The 19380-nt window shown below is 39.8% G+C and overlaps 1 protein-coding gene across 1 annotated transcript in view; it reads left to right on the plus strand.

Moving 5' to 3' along the window:
- The window catches only part of SCML2 (Scm polycomb group protein like 2), a 58603-nt gene that overhangs the window by 36657 nt on the left and 2566 nt on the right, over positions 1-19380 (plus strand). Inside the window, exons 7-12 of the mRNA XM_082498183.1 lie at positions 3921-4056; positions 5971-6174; positions 10599-10781; positions 11889-12002; positions 17012-17290; positions 18003-18166. Coding sequence (XP_082354309.1) covers positions 3921-4056; positions 5971-6174; positions 10599-10781; positions 11889-12002; positions 17012-17290; positions 18003-18166 — 1080 coding nt within the window. The remainder of the gene's footprint in view (positions 1-3920; positions 4057-5970; positions 6175-10598; positions 10782-11888; positions 12003-17011; positions 17291-18002; positions 18167-19380) is intronic.

Raw genomic sequence — 19380 nt, forward strand, 5'->3', positions numbered from 1 at the left:
GGATCACAGCAGGGCAGGTTTAGGCAAGTCTTGAATTGGCATGGAAGCACAATCTGTTTTCTGAGGCTTATTCACCCACTGAAGGCTGTCAAAGAGGAGCAGCAATCCTGCCATCTCTTTCCCCAGACAATTTGTGTTTGTCCCTGTGCTCCTCCCTCCTGTGCATTAGCCCCAATGGGGGAGTGGGGGGCATTGGGGTGTTTTGTTTGTTGTGGGTTTTTTTTCCCCCTCCCCTGCCCCCAAGTTTCAAAAAGTTGAAGTTTGGGGGGTTTTCTCCTCCAGTCTGGATCACTGTGGACTATGGGATCTATTGCTAGGGATGTGTGGGAAGGGGTGGAGTAATGGCAGAGGTGGAACATCTCCCTTCAGTGGTAGTGCTGATCAGTGTAGAGTGCTAGTGAAGTAACATTATTAGAGCATACCTAGAAGGCTCTAGCACAAAACTGGAAGCAGGCACTTTGTTGAAATGATGACTGCAAGGCAAGAAATGATTCTGGGGACTGGAAATTGAAAGCAAACGCTGTCTCCTCTGCTGCCTGCCCCTTTCAGTTGGGCATCCAAACTGATGGGCTACCAATGCAAGTGGTCTCCAGCTTTATCTCTAGCTTGGTGTATAAAAGTGCACAGGGGCACAGATTAAGAAGCAGAAAGGTGCTCCCACCCAGACTCAACTGGTCGATGGGGTGTTCTCCCTAAGTCTGGGGTGGGTTAAAGGAGACCATTGAACAGAGGACTTTCATATCTTAGGGTCGTATTCAGGTATGGCAGGATGCACACATTCATGTAAGAACTTTGTCCTCTGAGTCTCATGAAAAAGAAATCAAGAGGCTTTGTGTATCCTTTGAAAGAATAGTTGGAGGCATCTCACCCATAGAGGAGGCTTCTGGGCTCTAAACGCCGGGTGTCTGAAAGTGTCTGCGTGGAGCACTGCATTTGGCACCTGGTCTGTGTTAGGTACTTGAGGGGATTTGCTTGTGAAACAGGGGTTACTGCTGACACTCCCTGTCTTGAGACAGTGAATCTGAGATACCTCTACACACTCCTGATTTCCTCTGTGGGACCAGGCAACTAAGAGTTAGGTTTTGCAGATTCTAAGTTTGATACCTATCTTGAGAGTTTTACTACATTAACTTTTACATTAAAAACTTTAAAAATGAGCTCCTTTTGAGAATCCATGGAAAGTTGTTACTGCTTCGGTATGTGGTTAAATTGCCAAGATGTTATACATATGTGCAAGCTCTTCTTTGGACTGTTACGCCTGTTAGCACAAGGGTGAAGAGAGGAAGTGGCTTTGTGGGAGTTCTGCACAGACTGGGTGTATCTGACATGGAGTGCCATACAGCCCGTATACCTCATGATACCTAGGCAAATATAATGCAGGTGGTATGTGCTTAGAGATTTGAAAGTGCTTTTTTAATTTTCTTCTTAATTTTAAGATCGATCCAAAAAAACCCTCCAGCTTTTCAGGCTAAGTAATTGTGCTTCAAGTGTGAGCTGGCTATGTGGTAGTTCACAGACAGCCTGTGCATTTGGGGAGATTGGTCTATGCCTGGTATACTGTAGAGTTTAACTAACTTTGCCCTTTTACGTTTGTTATGCTGCAATGTTTATCATTGTGCAGGTATTAACTTTTATTATACAGCTAGGAATGTTGAGCTGCTGTGTCATGCATGAGATGCACGTTGGGTTTTGGTTTTGGTTTGTCTCCCTCAGTTTGCAGTGTATGGTTTTACTCTGTCATAACAAAGAAATACCTTCACATCTCTTAAATGTCTTCCATTATTTTTTAAAGTATACTTCGCATAGCAATGCAAAGAATTCCTTCCAAAATTTCTTGAGGAAGTGCCTTGGTCTGAGTGTGGATCACACATTTGACCCCACAAGATAAGAATTTTTAAGCGTCAGGGTAGAGCCTGTGAAGTTGGCCGTGTGGTGCCAGACTGAGCAGAGCTCTCTGCAGGCAAAGGGAGCTGGCGTTGCCCTCACAGCTGGCAGGGGCCAGCCAGTGACACCCCGACCAAGCAAATGTGCTGAGCCCTGCTGGGAATGTGGCCTGCCTCGTGAAACGACATGGCTTTGGGATCGTGGTTTGCTGCTTGTCAGTTGGGGGTTGCAAAATGAGAACCTCAGCTGAGCGAGCGTAACGTTCTGTATTTCCAAAACACATGCTCTTTCCTTCTTCTGAAGGAGAAGGTAGGAAATGGCTGGCTAGCCTCGCCACTCTTACCTGTTAGTGTGGAGGGCAGATGGTTCCTCCGTCTTACAGTTTAGTGTTTGTATTTTGTTTTCATGCCTACATTTCTCCCATTTCCTCCTCTTTGCCCTCGACTCGACCACCCATATTTTGCAGCGTGGTGACAGACAACTGGGCCCCCAAAGAGTCCCTGCTCCAGAGAAGCCTTCAGGAATGTCAGACTTCAGATCAAAAGCTCAGACTTCCCAAGGGCATTTTTCTTCTCTGTAGTAAGGGTGGAGAGAGACCTTTCTGTCAACCAGTGTTCAGATACATAGGCAATTTCTGACAAGTAATACATCAGTGCTTGGTTCGGTGTCTGACCTGAGCCACCTTGTCTCATTCACAATGCAATGCCAAACCTTGGCAGTTCGTTCCTTATGTTCATGGTGATTCCACCCAGTGCCGTATTGTCAAGTAGTTTCTCCAGCCAAACCTATCTTCTCTGAACTGTAGGGGGCAAGGAATTTTTCCTGAACATGCCCTGGATATCAGAAGAAAGTTAATTTATTCTTTATAAGTGTTGTGAAGAAGTTAAGCACTGCTGCTGTTAGGAAGGTGTATATTTTGATTGCTTTCTACATGATTTTTAATATATTATTTGGAAAATATGCTGCTTCTAAAAGTGCAAAGGATGAATACTGCTAAATGTAAGAGAGCGTACCCTCCCTTAGCAACTTGACTGAATTTTCAGTCCACTATAGATCAATTTTAGCGGTAAATCCTTACCACGTGAGTAGCCAGGTCTCTGCTGCCTTCAGCATTGTCAAGACCTTGGGTAATCTCTTATATTCCTAACATTTTTGGTAGGTAAGACAATGAGAACATAATCTGTTCTCATGTAAGAATAAATGGTGAAGGGAGAGGTTATGAACTTTTCTCCAAATCATTATTTTTTTTTTATTTCCATGTATTTTCACACCATGTCAAAGCACATTAGAAATGCCTTCCTTGTGCATGTCTGTTTTCTAAACCCCAGTCCAAACCAAATTACAACAAAATCCTCCTTACCTCAGGTGGAAGGTATTGCATGCTGACCAATTTTTAAATCTTTGTGCTGTGAACTCTGGTTGTCTGTCATATGATAAGCTGCAAATAAGTTTGGCTTGGGAAAGGAGAAGGTTTTGGCAACCTACATGACTGGATTGTAACTACTGGTTTATTTGATACCTTGTGTAAAGCACCAATTCCTGAAAGTGATTAATTGAGATTTTCAGCCCCTTTGAAACAAGCTGAGGGAAAATCTAGGTGCACTGTAAAGATTGGCACCTAATTGTAACTTAAATTTTATATGGGTATATATACACAGCCCAACTAACCGATTTGAATTGCGATAAAACCAGATGATTGGAAGGACATGGACAGGAAAATAATCCAAAACACCTCTTCTGTGCTTCCTAAGATTTAGAAGCGTTATGAATTAGTTTCTAAAGCTCATTCTTTTCCTACTTTTCAGATAGAGGTGGGTTCCTTCTTTAAGTCATTTGGCTTCCACTGCCTTACTTAAGTAGCTGTAAATGCAAACTGGCAGTTCCTGGTCTTCCTTTCCTGGACTTTATCTTTTCTGTTCTGTGTAGTACTTTTGTAATAAGGAACCACACACATTTGGTGAGATGGTAACTGATAGCAGAAAGTTTTTACATACTCCTTAAAAAACATTTTGACTTTGGGGTTTTTCTCTAAACAGAAAAAAATCTTGCCGGAACAACTGACTCCTGCATCACCTTCTCCTCATTCTTCTCTGGAGGGAGACAGTGGCACTACACAGATACTTAAAGATGGAATTAATTTGTCTGGTGCAACTGCAGCAGTTATATCCACAGGTAAAAGACAAAGAAAAAAAAAAAGACATTTTTAGCGTGAAATGGCTTTAATTTCAAGCAAACAAGTAGTGTCATTTTATGGCAAATATACTGCAAACTTACTATGGTAAATCATTATCCAGCTACCTTATTTTTTAAAGATATTTGTAGGTGGCAGTGTTACTTTGCAGAACTAGTATTTTGATGCCTGCATTATAGCAAGAGGTGTTGGAGCACAGGGGCTTTTGATAGATTTGCTAGACCTGGCAGTTTGTTCCTGTCTGAGGAAGGAAACTGTACAGTTCTTTCATGTCTGTCCCACTCCTTAATGTATGAAATGGGAATAGATGTAGCTGAAAACCGATATGATGTTCTGATATCATGCAGGCTGTACTGTAATATAATAAAATGGAGATTTTATCTCTGTAAAGCCTTACATTAAAAGAAACAACTCAGACTGTTTAAACCAAGTAAAGGCAGTCAGAGGAAATGCATTCCTCCTTCCTCTTACGTTTGCTTTTTTTTGAAATATAATGAAATGTATCTTGAAAAGGGTTGGCAAAAGAGAAATAAGCTATTTAATGAACTAACTCATTGAGGAATTTGTAACCCTGTAGTGAAACAATTTGTATGTTGTTTACTGAAATCTCAGAACTTTCTAAAAACTTCAAAAATTGTGATAATTTTGTTTGGGGTGCTTTTTTACATTTAAAAAACTGTTTTTACAATAGAAGTTGTCGGGCTCTTCTCACTCCCAGCTTCAGTGACGGATGAGGGGAAAATATGTAAGTATGTCCTAGCAAAGTAAACCTTTCAGGAGGCAGTTGTTGTTGGGCCCAGACAGAAGATGCCATGAAGACTTTTTTTGCTGATTTGTGTCTTTGGTTATTTGTACAAATAGGTTTCCTCCAATTTGCAGATATTGGAGAGTGAGCAGATATGCACGAAGACATTAAGATCATTAAGACACTTCTAGAAATACTTCATTTTTAAAACCCCAGGTTTTTAAGTAAGCCCAAACAATACTACAGCTCAGAAAATATGGCAGTCTTCTGTATAACAGAATGCTTAGATTGTCTGCTGAATCACCATAGAGGCATGTTTTTTCATTAAGCTGTAATAATACCCTGGGTGCATTCCTGGTCATGTGATAGCCAAGAAAAAAAATCTTCACTTATGGCTTTCTCATGTGTTTCTGCCTCGCCGTTCCTTTTGAAAAACAGTTTTGCATAGTCTATAAAAAGTAATATCAGAGGTCCTATTTGATTGTTTTGTGCTAGGTTTTAAACTACCTTACACTGTTTCTAGAGAAGTATGTTCATTTTATTTAGCAGAGTAGGCCAAGTTGCAGTGTTGAAATCCTACATGAGTGGTTTGGGGCTTCTGAAGGTACAGATGTCCTTCAGTGGCCGTTATAGATGCACACAGGACCATTATACATGGTTAATGCTATATGGGTGCTTCTGAATGAGCATCAATGGTAAGTATACACCATAGCATTGTCTTCGTTGCTGCTTCTCAAATAGGAGAAAAATTAGGGTAGTAACTTGGTAAGGTCAGCTTTTTAGAATCACCTCTTGGTAGTTCAGAGTACCTGTCAGTAATTCTTACTTTATTGGAACTAGTATATGAACAGACATTAGTCAAAATAAAAGATAAGCACAGATTATGACAGCTTTGTTAGGTTAGTGGGGTAGAGGAGGGCTTTAGAGACCAGAAAGAAGTGGATTTGGGACTCAGGCAGGAGAACTATGACAGAAAACAGAGAGGGCACTTTTTGCATGCTTTGAAAGTATGTATGTATGTATGTTCAGCTTCTTGAGTTGACCAGTACATCGTTTCCTCAAGATTAAAACTAAAAAATAAAGGTTTGCCGTTCTAACTTGGAAACACGTCTTAGTTCCTTGGCAGTAAATGTGGCTTGTTCTTTTTCAGTGTGTGTTTATGTCAACAAGCACGGAAATTCTGGGCCTCATCTGGATAAGAAGAAGGTTCAGCAGCTTCCAGATCACTTTGGACCAGGTCCTGTCAATGTGGTACTTCAGCAGGCTGTACAGGCTTGTGTGGATTGTGCCTATCAATCTAAAACAGTCTTTGGATTTCTGAAATCTGGCCATCATGGAGGGGAAATGATAACTGGTATGTGAAGATGCTTTGTTTCTTCCTTTTCTTCACTTGGTTGCAACCTTGAGGTACAGCAGCAGAAATGAAATAGTTGCAATGAGTTCATATTGCTTTTGTAACTCTTAAGCACGGTCAAGCCCATATACTTGTGAACTCCTTTACAAAGAGAGTATTGGGGGTGTGGGATTTATCTCACTCTGGGTCCAGGATGATTTGAACAATTCTTTAAATTAGAATTTAGCAATAGCAGTGTTAAATTACATATACACAGTACAGTTAGAGTCTTATAGTAAGTGGAGCTTGTGCACCTCATTTAGCAGCTGTAGCCAAACATTTGTCAGATAAACTCAGTACAAGTGAAATATCAGTTTTATTATTCAAGTCATTTGCATAATCTTACTCATACATAGTGTTTGTGTTCTTAATGCATTAACCAAGTGGGTGAAAAGTTTCAAACTAATCTGTTTAGCTTCCAGGCAAGTGATTCCACATGTTGAAGTTGCTGCTTCTTCCCTTCCCCCATTCCCCAGAATTGTAGCAGTATCTTAGGTCAGTGTTCATCCACCTATGTCCCCTATTATGGAATAGGTTTATTTCTGCTACATATTAATGGCAGGTCTACAGATAAATTATCTCTATATCTCAAATGGAGTAGCTGCTGCTTGACATTTTTTTCCTTCTAGGCTAGGAAATATTCTATATAGCAGTTAGCACGTCAATTCATAATTCCATCACTGGCAATAAAAAGACTTTGCATTACTTTAATCTCCTTACATTAACACCAGATGTGAAAGATGATTAGTGGAATACAAGTTCAATTAAATCCTCATAAAAATGTTGCTGCCTAACTATTTAAAAAGCAGCACCCCGACTTGTGTATAGCAGAACTTCAGTAAGCCTTGCTTATGCATTGCCATGAGTTTGTTCACAAAGTGGATGCTGCTTCTCTGCTGTGCGGCAAGTTTAATGGCATTGTATATGTGTGGTTTTGAAACCCGTATTGCTTTATTTTTTCAAGATATATGAAAGTTTATAATGTTATTAATGCCTTGCTGTACCTAATTCAGACAAGTCAATTTTGCTTGAAGAAAATTCACTGAGATGGGCATTGCCAGTATTCTGTTCATGATTGTTTATCACAAAGGACTAAATCGTAGGCTAGTGGCATATCTGAGCTGTGACTGAGAAGTTGAAAATTAATTATTTCACAGAGGAGAGAGAAATTTCGAAATCTCTATGTGGTTTTGGCTTGTTTACATTCAAAAATTCTGTATGAAAAGGAACTACTGTTCTGCACCTTGCTTCACCCTAAGGCCTGGATTCAGAGAAGCCAGCTCTGTAGCCCTGGATTTGAGGAACTTGGCAATGTGGACCGCTCCTGAAGCAGAGTCCTGGTCCAGGTGATAGTGAGCCGCAAGACCGCATTGGGTTTCGGGTGTTCTTGAGCTCTTGCCTTCTCATCAGCTTGTCGAACAGGTTACTGAGAAGCGGGTGAGCAAATGCTCCCTGCCGTTTTATCAAAAATTTGTGTGGTGTATTTTGAGGAGCACAAAGTGTGGGTTAGGTTAATGTAGCACATTCCAACCAGCTGTGCATTGTGAACAGTAAGGAAGAAGAGGAAAGCTACAGTCGAATAAAATGAAGAATTACAGAATGAAATTGTGAGAGTGTTTTCTTGTAGAGTTTTTGTTTGAAAGTGGTTTTGGAGTGTGGTTTGTTGCTTGGGTGTTCTTTTTTTTTTAGACTGGCAAGGAAAAAAATGTTGCAGCAGAGAATAGCAAAGAAATCTAAATCCTTTGTGGACTAATAAACTTTCATGACAAGTATTATACCTGCTGTAGGAGGAAACTGCATGCTGTTGAGGACGTGGATAAAGTAATCTTGCTGGAATACATGTGACTAATTATCAGGTTCTTTTGGTTCAGCTGCCAAGCAAAATAATTGTTTTGAATGGAATTGAATTTAGGATTTTTCCATCTTTTATTCAAACAAAAGCACAAACCATTTTATTTTTTGCTTGATGCATAAGGTTTCAATTCAGGCAAATACAACTGAAGGGAAATTAAAGGCTTGATTAGCAAGCTTGCTGATGGTGGTGGTGTCAGCCCCTTTTTGTCTCCTTGTAGTGCAGGGACTATGGCATTTGGTGGGATGAAATAGACTGACGCTCAGATAAACCTTATCAAACAGAGTATTAAAATCACTATTGGGTGAGTTTCTTCACTATCAGACAAACACATTTCTCTGATAGTTTAGGGCTCAGCCTTTCTCCTGGCTTGAATTGTTACTTAAAACATACTTACACAATGGAAGGTGAAGCAAATGAGAACAACTCTTCATCCTGGGGGCTGGGATTGCACACACAAGCTCCAATCCCTGTTTATTTGTCATTAAAGGTTGAGGTTATTGCGCCTCAGAAGTACTCTTTTTATTTTTCCACCTAGCATTTATCTGGGAAGTAAGAGGCTTATGTTGTCCCCAAGCAGAGCAGACAGTTGAGCCTATGGATCTGCATCCCACACCCTCGGTTGGAGTTCGTATGGTTGCCCTCAGGTGTTCAGGGTACAAGGGAGCCGTGTTTGCACTGAGTCTTTGTTTGTGGATTTTTCCCCGTGGTATGTCTTGCTGGGGCAGTCACACTGCCTCAGCTGTTTCTTGCTTTACCCTCCTGACAACTCTAAGATAATATTGTTCTTTTTCAATGCTTCTTTTCAAAATGAGAAATTAAGGTGTGGAGAATAAGTGATTTCCCCAAAGTCATATAAGAAGACCCGTAAGGCTATTATAAAGCATTTTACATTTTTGCTGTAGCTGACTACTACCTTGCAGTAAATTTGTCAGGAGATCGGGGTGTGCTAGGTCTCACAGCCCATTTGCTCTCCTGAACTGGTTGAGTTCCAAGCAAAAATTTGCCTTCAGAGACCCTTTCCCCAAATAGGAGGTAGAGGACCTTGTGTCTGAGCCACACATAGGACTGTGAATCATTAGCATTCCATTTGAACATTGGAGCCTGGAAAAAAGTGAATGGGCCGTGGAAACACGTGGGTCTGGGAGTTTTTCCCTGTAGTACTGACTCTTAAACTTTAAGCATTTGCATTGGGTCAGTCTGTCATGAAAGCAGATGGGAGAGGTAGCACGTTGTTGTTGATGCTAGCTGGTTAACTTCCATTAACTGTAATCAGAAGCTTCTTTACATCTACAGTGTAAGTAATTGACACTTCTGATTTCCTAAGGAAGCCTAAAATATGCTAAACTTGGGCGTTTTCTTTGGTTTTGTGTATATTATCTGTGTCTTTTGTAACACAATATGGAAATGTTCCTTAATTCAGATCTGTGAATAAAGGCTTTCTTGTAATTTCTGTTTTTTTGGTGTTGTTTTTTTTTTTTTTTTAAATACATCTGCTACCAACAAAATGTGATCCTTTAAAGCTCTGCTTATCATTTGGAAACTTATGTTAAGAACAGAAAGCTGAATGACAGGCTGAAAACTAAGAAGACAAATTGATGCATAAACCTGGTGTTTATGCCACTTCTTTCTAGCCCTAAGTTTAAGTTACAAGTTTTTTCCTGCTTTTTTTGTAATCTCTTTCTAGTCAGATGTAACTAAAAGTTTCAACTAATGTAATGGTAATTATTTATCCACACATTGGTACTATTGAGCCTCTTCAAAATCTTACTGGTTTTCACAAAAAAGGAAAATACCATCAGCTGCAACACTGTTTGGGGGGCAAGGACAGAGGTCAACAAGTAAAAGACATAGGCACATGTCTTTGTAATCACTCAGTTTAAAAGACACCAGATCCGTTTGTGGCTGTTGTGGTATCTCTGCCACCTAGCTCCTGTTGAAATAAATGGGAGCTTGACCACTGTAGTGTTGACAGCAGGATGGATTTCTTTAGTGGTAAAATAGTAAATGGCAAAACAGTTTCTGTAGTCAGAATTTCAGTGGCAGTGGGTGCTAGCACATTACCACAAATATGCTCAGTTCAGTTAGAAACAGAAAAAAAATCTTAAAATTTTTCTTTAATGTTTAATTTTTTTTAGCAAGTACTGTAAAGGGTCTTTTCTGCATTATCTCCTGTAAATAGGTGGTGGAGAGGTTGCTGTTTTATAAGCAAACAACAGAAATTATATGTCAGGTTTTGGTGATGAGGGAATAGTTGCAAGGTTTGGGTTTTTTTTTTATGCTGGTGTGAATCCAAAATTGTTTTATTAAAGTAAGTTCTCACAGAGCAAATTTAAACTGGCATGGATCCGATGGAAGGTAAAATTAGTCCTTTGGATGTAAATTTGTTAACCTACCAGAATGATTGTTTACTGCTCTCATTTCTTGTGTGGTTTAAATCAAATCTGGATGTCTTCTCCTTTAAGTTAATGATGATGTTTTACTATGCTTCATGATGCTTGGGGGATGTTTGAAATCATCTTCTTATTCACAGCTTCCTTTGATGGGGAGAAGCACGCCATCAATCTTCCTTCTGTAAACAGCGCGTCGTTTGTCCTACGCTTCTTGGAGAAACTCTGCCACAGCCTGCAGTGTGATAATCTCTTTAGTAGCCAGCCTTTCAGCCCTTACATGGGATGCGCACATAGTCCTACCGAGTATGATAGGAACAAACCAGGTACTGTTAAACAACTGATATTTTCAAGTGATGATATTTTTGAGAAGTGTGGCGACATAATGAAATGTACCTTTTTAATCTGCCTTTCTATGATGTGAATTGATGGAAATGAATACGCTTCAGTTCTTAGTGAATTGGTTCCAGTGCGGTAGTGCTATGACGGGATGGGATAGCTCATACCACATGTGCAGAAATCATTTTGTTCGGCAAACTCCTCTTTGTAGCCAAGTCGGGAAACATATGTATTGTACCACTGTGATAATTCCAAAAGGACAAGCTCAAAGCTTCACATTTCACTTGTTAAATTTATGTTCGGATCATAAAATAAACTTACAAAAAGATACTTACTGCCTTACAGGAAGGGATTTGCCCTGAAAGGGAATTCAGTCTAGCCCTTCCCACGTCAGTAAAAGGTCCTTTTTTCCCCTCTTCATTCACCTTACGCAGTGGTGGCTCCAAAAATTTTACATTCTGCTATGTACAGTCCGGTCTTCTAGTAGAAAAGATGGGGTTTGCAGGTGGCTGCTTATCATACATATTTCATCTGAGGCCAGTATCTTTGTCTGCTGCACTGGGAGTGTAGGGTGAGGGGGAAACGAAATGACTTGTGCAAGATCTCCCATCAGGTTGTTTGCAGGGCCTGGTTTTACCAGTCCCAGCCCAAGAGTTACCAGAAGCCATAGCTGAGAAAACCTTGATGTCAGGGGAATTTCAGCAGATTCATATTGAGTGCGAAGCTTCCTTGCAGCTGTCTGATACCTGAGTCTGTCTTCTGGGTACTGCTTTAGAAAATAAAATATTCTTTTTTCTCTTCCCCCCCCTTCCAATGGAGAAATTATGTTCATAATTTTGTCTGTCGTATGAAAGTCATTAGTTTTAAGTCTTTTCAAAAAAGTAGCCAGGGTTAGGGTAGTTTGCGTGATGACAATATAAATTAAGCTGTACTTCAGCTTTGAAAGTTTGTATTTAAATGACTGAGTCTGTGTGACACAAGAAACTGAACTGTAACTTGGTGAATGGCTGATGTATGTCTTTGCTTTTGTCCCTGGACTTTCCCCACGAGCAGCTTTATGCGAGAATAATAGATGGTGACTTTCCCCTTCACAGCAAAAGAAGAAATACCTGAAAACAGGACTGCTAAACGATACTCTCAGGACTCTCCACCATATACCGCTCCTCTTTCCCCTAAGCTTCCCAGAAATGATGCTCATCCATCTGAAGGTAATTACATTATGTCGGGATTATATATGAGGATTATTTATGGTTTCAGTATTTCCAGTCAAAAAGGATCGAGTTCAGCGTATGTGTCTGGTTTGTCTCTAGCCTTTGACAGGTCAGGGTGAAAGTATGTTAATTATTGATCACTGGCACAGATTTTGCACTTAGGGAAGATCTACTTGCACGTTCCAGAAGTCCTTCTCTTAAACCTGCTAGCCTTTTTTTGGGAAAGGGCTCAGGCAAATCGGTGACAGATGAAGCTTCCTGCCTCATTTATGGATATTTAGCAGAAAACCAATTGCCTTGAAATGGATCAGGAGATAAATTGGGCTGGGGCCATTAAGTGAGTAAGGGTGTAGCTTGATGATACGATTCAGCTGAGTTTATGGCTAGCTGCCAGTGAAAGTTGTGCTGCTCCTGCTTTCCCTTGCCTCCTTGTCCTTGCAGTGGGTTCCAGGTCCCCCAGCTGGGTGGTGAGCTGAACCAGTGAGCAAAAGCACAGAAAACATTTTGGTGAAGCGAAGAGTCGTGTGCAGTTTACTCCTCTGGACTGACTCACTGTGGACTCGGATGAGCACAGGGAAGGGTTGAATAAAAAGCAGCCATGGCCGTGGGAGCAGCGCAGCCTCCCTGTGGCAGCTGACCATTAGGTTGATTCAGCTCACTGATGAATAGCACCTTTTCCTGCACTGCAGCTCAGCTGCGGTAACTGAGCACATGTCTAGTCTTAGTCTGCCTCAGATGTAAAGTAAAGCATGTAGGTTTAAACCTCAGTGAGAGAGACTTATGAAAATGTGGGTTTTTTTTTACTCTGCATTTGCTGCTTAACTGGTTAAGTCATGGTAGCTTGTTGATGTTGACTCATCCCATCTGATTCGTACTTTCTCTTGCTGCAAGATATTTACACAGCATTTCCAAAGGCTTTTTCAAAATATGATGGGGATTAGTTATTTCTTCCTTCGTATTATTTTTTTTTTTTCTTCTTTTCGTCAATCCTGGGGTCATTTTGTGCTTACTAGTGTCAGTGGGGGCAGAATGATCTCTTTTTCTGTGCAGGTTAAAAAGTCATAGGACTACAGTTAAAGGAGAAAAGGATATCAAATTAAAATGTTCAAAATGATAGCTTACTTAAAATGATACATGTTATTATTTTATATATATGTATCATATTCACTTCTTTGTATATAATAACAACAGCAGGAAATACAGTTCTGCATTGATTATTGACTTCTGTGTCTTTGCAAAAGAAGTACTGGCTTAATTCCACAGATATATTGTACACCTAAGTCAGATATTTCTGGTAGGTAACTTAATAAGTGTAGAGCACTTAATTATACACAAATGAAGTTGTTTCAGTTGGAGCAAAACAAAAGTTTGAGTAGATCTGCATTATCTTGTGAGAAATCTTCCTCAAAGTAAACATGCATGCACATACTGCTTTTTAATCCTTGTTTGCTAATGGATCCTTCTTACAGATGAAGTCAGTGTACTCCTTAAAATACATTTTAAGATCAATAGTTCGTTATAAAGTGCAGTTACTTGGGTAAAAATAATTAAAATAAGTGTTTTGCCTTGGTTTCAGAGGTTTGGATTTGTACTCTGTGCATTTCAAGAGCCGAAGTGTTCTTTACTGTTGTGTGTTTCCCATTAGAGCAATGTCCTCTGCTGAAAATCTGGAGGTAATTTTATAGCGGTCAGTCATGGGTTGGTTAGCAAGAAAGATCCTGCCCCCAAAAAGTTCTGGTTCCATTGAGACATAGTTGTCTTGAAATAGTTGTTTTGAAATATCATTTGAAGGCAAAATGGAATAATTGTGGGAAGGGGTCTTTCAAACAGCTCATTTTCCTTCTGATCTGCTCAGGGATATGTTTTGCAGATTTTGCTGTCTTTCCTGCTCACTAACAGTTTCGTCTTAAAGTTATGAAAGATAAGGGGGGTTGGGGGGTAGGGAATAGCTCAGTCTCCCTCCCCCTGAAAACAGAGTGTTCTTACTATTGCGGCCAATTACATCATTCCTGTTATGTACGAGGCAGAACAACTGGCTTTTAATTCCCAGAGGAGCTTCAAGAAAACAAAACGTCCAATTCCTGCTAAAGCCTTCAGTGTTTAAACGGTCTGTCATCCTTACATTTGAAACATAAGGCCTTTTATTGGTCTTTTATTAATCTACCCAGAGATCAGACTTTCTGCAGTGGAACCTCCCATCTCTTTCCATACCACCATTCACAACTGCTCAAAATGTTGAGGTAGAAAAAGCGTGTCATTTGTTGCTCCGTGGATTGCAAAGCTCCATTTGCTAGACGCCGATTTTGAATCAGCTGTCATACCAGTTGACCACTTTTTCAACAAAGCAGCTGCGTTTTGTTTGTAGAGAAGCTAGATGCATGGAAGGGGAAGTGGATTGGACACTATACTTGCTGAACAGAAACGCCTTCTCTGAAAGATGGTGGCCCTGGGAAAGATGCCTGCTTTTCCACCTTGTGTATGTGAATTGAGAATTTACAGTAAGATAAATTCAGATGCTGCTCTCGTGGGGGCCAGCCCTATTTACTATTGTTTACTTTAGGATGTATAACATGAGAGAGAAATCTGGGATATAATTGGAATAAATACAATTAAATTATTTTGTAATACAGTCAACTTTAAAAATCTTTGTGTCTTTAGGAATCTTGACAAGGATTACGTAAAACAATTATTTTTAAAAATCCCTGTATTTGGGACCTCTGCTTGTTTACTATAGCTGCAAAAAGGGATTGTCTGAAGACGTTACATAGAGTTGGCTGATACGTGCTTAATTCTGATACCGTAGTGGAAACTTTCTGCTGGGGAGTATTGTCTCCATTGTTTCATCCTACCTTTCAAGACTTCCGAAATCTGAATCTACAGGTTCAGTCAGTTAAACCTGGGGCTCCTACATATAGCTTTGCTGTAACTATAAGGTACTACCTCTGCCTTTTGGTCTTGGGTTGAGATTTCTGTTAGTGATTTCATTCTCTACAATTCTAATTTTCCCCTGGTTGGCTACCCTTTAATTTCATAGTGTGTATCATTGACTACATCTCTTAAAGTCTCTCTGAAATCCTATAAAATGATGGCTTTTGTTTTTCATTTTGGTAAGTTGCTGCAACTACTTCAAGCTGACAAATGTAAAGCAGTCAGTTTTCTTGTTTGATTGTTTTCTTTGAAAATCTCAGTAGTCGCTTCTTTGCTTTCGTGATTCAAATCTAACAAACTAGAAAGTTTTTCAGTGGTTGTTTTGAGGGTTGTATATGTGAAAGAGAAGGGCTTGGGTCCATGAAAGCTGCTTTATTCCACGACTGTCAAGTTTAGCGAAAGATGTTACATCGTCTTGCAGGTCTTGCCTTACTGAATTCAGTAAGTAGGGAGCTGGCTCTCTGAGTGCTTTTGTTCCCTTTCAGGATTGTGTGTCTGAAGACCAAAATACGCTCAACAGTTCTTCACTGCACTCCACTTTTAAACAGGTTTCAGCAGAGAACCTAAGACCTCATGAAGCAAATCGAAAACATGCTTGAGAAGCTCACTGGGTTTTTTAGGAGAATACTCTTCCTTTAGTTTTAATTGGGTATTCGCCCAAGAAATTCTTGAAAGTTGTCATATAAGAGGGGTAGTAAAAACTTTATTTCAGGAACTTGTTTTGCAGAACATACCAGTTCTTATCCCAAAGAATATGCTGCTTCACTAACATATGTTTTATAACTTCACTAGAGTAATTTTCAAGATGCTGGTTTGGGGTTTACACTTCTGTGAACCTGTTAGCTATATTTTCCAGCTCTTAACTCTTCTGCCAAAGCAGCATTTGTTTCATACAGATTTGTACATCATGCTTCCAACTTCCTTCTTGGGCTAGATACTGGCCTGGTGCAGAGGAATACGTATGATTGCTAGAAAATGGAGTGGTGTTCCCATTGATTTGTTAGTTTTTTGAGTTTTTTTTTTTTCTCCTCATGTAGCATATTTTTCCCCATCAGACCTGAATTCAGTTGACTGAGAGTGGAATTTTCAGTAATCAAGCAAACCTGGTTCCTGTTTCGTGGCACAGGGAAAAGGACCTACTGAACTCTGCTCATCTGGCTTAGAAACAGTATTGGCAGGCTCTAAAAATTCATGAGTCTTCTAAGTGGGCATTGTTTGTGTTTTGCAGAGGAGAAATTAGCTGATATGTGATAAGAACTGAAAGCGGTAATGTTGTTATACTCCCTTCCCAAGACCTGATTTGATTTTATTTTTTTTAACTGGCTCAGTGGGCTGAGTAATTTACAAGTATCTTTAACTTTCCAGAGTCTGTGCTCATACACCCTGCCCTGTGCCAAGAACTGTATGTAGATACAGCATTGTGGTCAAAATGTGTTACAGTAGTGTGCCGTACCTGGCACTCAAAGCCTTCTGTGGTTTTGCCTGTAACCTGTTCAATTCTTAATGACGAGCTTTATGTCTGAACGTATTGTGATCTATAGATGATAATTGTCCACTTGTTTTGTTTATGAATTTAGTGACTCCCTCTGCTGTTTAGAACAAATTAAACAATTGTTAGTTAACATGAGAGTTTTTATTTATATTAACATTTTTTTGCAAGATAAACATAACATGCTCTTAATGGTTAGATTTTTGAGAGTATGTTTAAAATAAGATAATGAAAATGCTTGACTAAGATTGTTTGATGTATCAATATTAACGTCAGACAATTTTACCCCCAAAAAATTTCCTCTGGTACTTCCCTGTTCATAGTATTTAACAAATACAACTGAAATGATTTTTGGAAGACTATCTGAAACTTGACATATTACAAAAAAATGTTTTAAAAATACAGTAAGACACCGATGATTACTTGAGGAAAAGGGGCAAACATTCAGCAGCAGTGACCGCATCACAGGAGATTTGTTAACAGGCTTACAATCTCTCAGTATCTTCAGGAGAACATAGCAAGGAGTTAAATAACAAAGGTGTAATGTCTATCACTTTGAACATTTTGATACTTGCTTTTTGTGTAGCAGAAACATTACCTATAGAGGAAAACAGCACTTCCAAAGAACACCGATTTTCTGAGGACTCTATGGATTCTGCACTTAATTCCGTAAATCCTTCAAGCCCGACCCGTCGAAATTCCACAGAATACCGTACTTCAGGGAGTGCAGCATATTACAGAAATTCCCTTCAGCCAGTGACTGCTACCTCAAAATCAGCCCAAATCCTGCGCAGGCTGCCCCTGAGCTCTGCTGGGAGCAGTGGTTACTATGAAGTTAGTAGGAATCGAATACAGAGGCGGATTGAAGGTAGGCTATATAACTAAACTTTCCGAAGTATAGAAATGGTTTTATTAACCTACAAAGTCCGAGAATTATGAATAAAGAAGTTCTTTGCTATGGAAAAGCTTGCATATGGAGTGAAATGTGCCGTCGCCAAGCATGTCAGGCTTGCTAACGTAACTGCAAATGCAGAACTGAAGCCTGTTAGAACTAATATTACGGTGCAAGCCAGGGGGGGGTGTGGCGGGGGAGGTCTTGTCTGCTGCACCTTCCTCTAACTGCTGTTACAGAACCTGCGGCAGCCCAGACCAAGGAGGGCTAGTTATATGCAGTTCTCTTCCTGAGCATCTTGCCAACTATTACTGTGTTGCTAGGAATAGGGTTTCCTCTTGTCCCTCCCTCCCTCCCTCCGCACAGCTTAGCTGGCCTTTGCCATATTCCCAGTTAATGGTGTCTTGGGACCCGAGAGCCAAGTACAAGTTGAACTAATCCCTCTAGGTATGTCATAGTGCTAATGTTTATGCTGCTGTAAATACTTGCAATTACAGAAGGCATTTAAAGACAAATGGAACAGTTCATATTATCTGGAGGAAAAGAAAACATCTTTCATTTAATATATTGCAAAGAATGCATAATAATAGCCGCATGTTAATATTAAGAATGTCTTATGTAAAATTAAATGTTATCCCTGTATAGACTAGTGATATTTCTTCCTTTCACAATATTTTTATACTAAAAGCTGCAAGTTCCACAACTGGACCGGATCTGAATTCACTAAAAAGGGAACCTTCAAGAATATCGAATAAGGATCCTTCTACGTGGTCAATAGAGGAAGTAATGCGTTTTGTGAAAGAAGCTGATCCACAGGCACTAGCTCCACATGCAGAACTCTTTAGGAGACATGTATGATGCATATCCATTCTGTTCTAGTAGATTGTGTGTCATGTTAATCTCTTAAAATACAGCTTTCATGTCTATCACTCCATTTGCAATTGAAGGTAGAATAGGCTCTACTCATATATTACAGGGAGGCCGAAAATTATTTTTGCACCCAAAACTCCTTCTGCAGTATATTTTGTCTGTGTTCCAGTCTTGTTAGACTAAAGTAAATACCCACAGCTTTACAGCTTCTATGGAATAATGCCATTACTGGAAGTATCCAAGTTCTAATGGCCAACATCCATGGTACCCCCGGTCATCCCTGTCGCTTTTAGAGAAGATAGAGTTCTCATGTACAGTACGGGGCATTTGGCCTACATAGTCAACACCTCTCTAAGAGAATCTGTTTTGGAGACTGATTACTCCAAAGTAGAGATGCTTTTATGCCTCGTTATTTTTACACTTGGTCATTAATACTAAAATTCAGAGAATCAATTTAAATGTTGAATTCATCTGTTTTGAAAAACAATATTTAGGGTTTCATAAGATCTAACTGGATGTTGTGTTTAGAGAGAGAAACTGTGTCAGTTTCTCTGGTTTTGGTCTTCCCTCTTCCTTCTCACTGTGCTTTTCCATGGCAGGTTGCTCAGCAGAGAGCTGCTTTCTTATTTCATTGTATATATGACCCTCCAAAAAGAGTTTGGCTTTCTCTTTAGTAGTATTTCACCCTTCTGCACCAGCTCCTGCTAACAGTTAAATCTCGGAGTAAGCTGGATTGGAAGGAAAACTCAAAATAACGTTTAATGGAGCCTCCTGTCTTACGTTTTTTTCTTAGTTGTATAACAAGACTAATTGTCACTTGTTTTGTCAGGTTTATGTTTAAAAAAAAATAAGACAAAGTGGTATTCTTTATAGTGTTTTAAGGAACTAATTGCCTGTCTACAGTATATAATGCTACTGAGAGCTTAGGACTGTCACATTTCAGCAGCTTCTCAACCAGGCAGTTGAAATCTGACTAAGTTGTCCTTGGTCTTGATCCTAACAATCTGTCTGGTTTAACCAGGACATAGATCTGTCTTATTTCACAGATTTAGATGGTCTGTAACCCCTTCCTCCGTGTGACTGTTTGCATGCGCATGCCAGAATCCTCCCACAGCTGTGTTCAAGGTTCAGTGCAAGGCCTCAGTGCTTGGATCATTTAGTCGCTAACCGCACAGACCTTCCTTTGCAGCTTCTCT

This window comes from Vanellus vanellus (assembly GCF_965231255.1).
Source record: "Vanellus vanellus genome assembly, chromosome: 1".
Classification (NCBI taxonomy): domain Eukaryota; kingdom Metazoa; phylum Chordata; class Aves; order Charadriiformes; family Charadriidae; genus Vanellus; species Vanellus vanellus.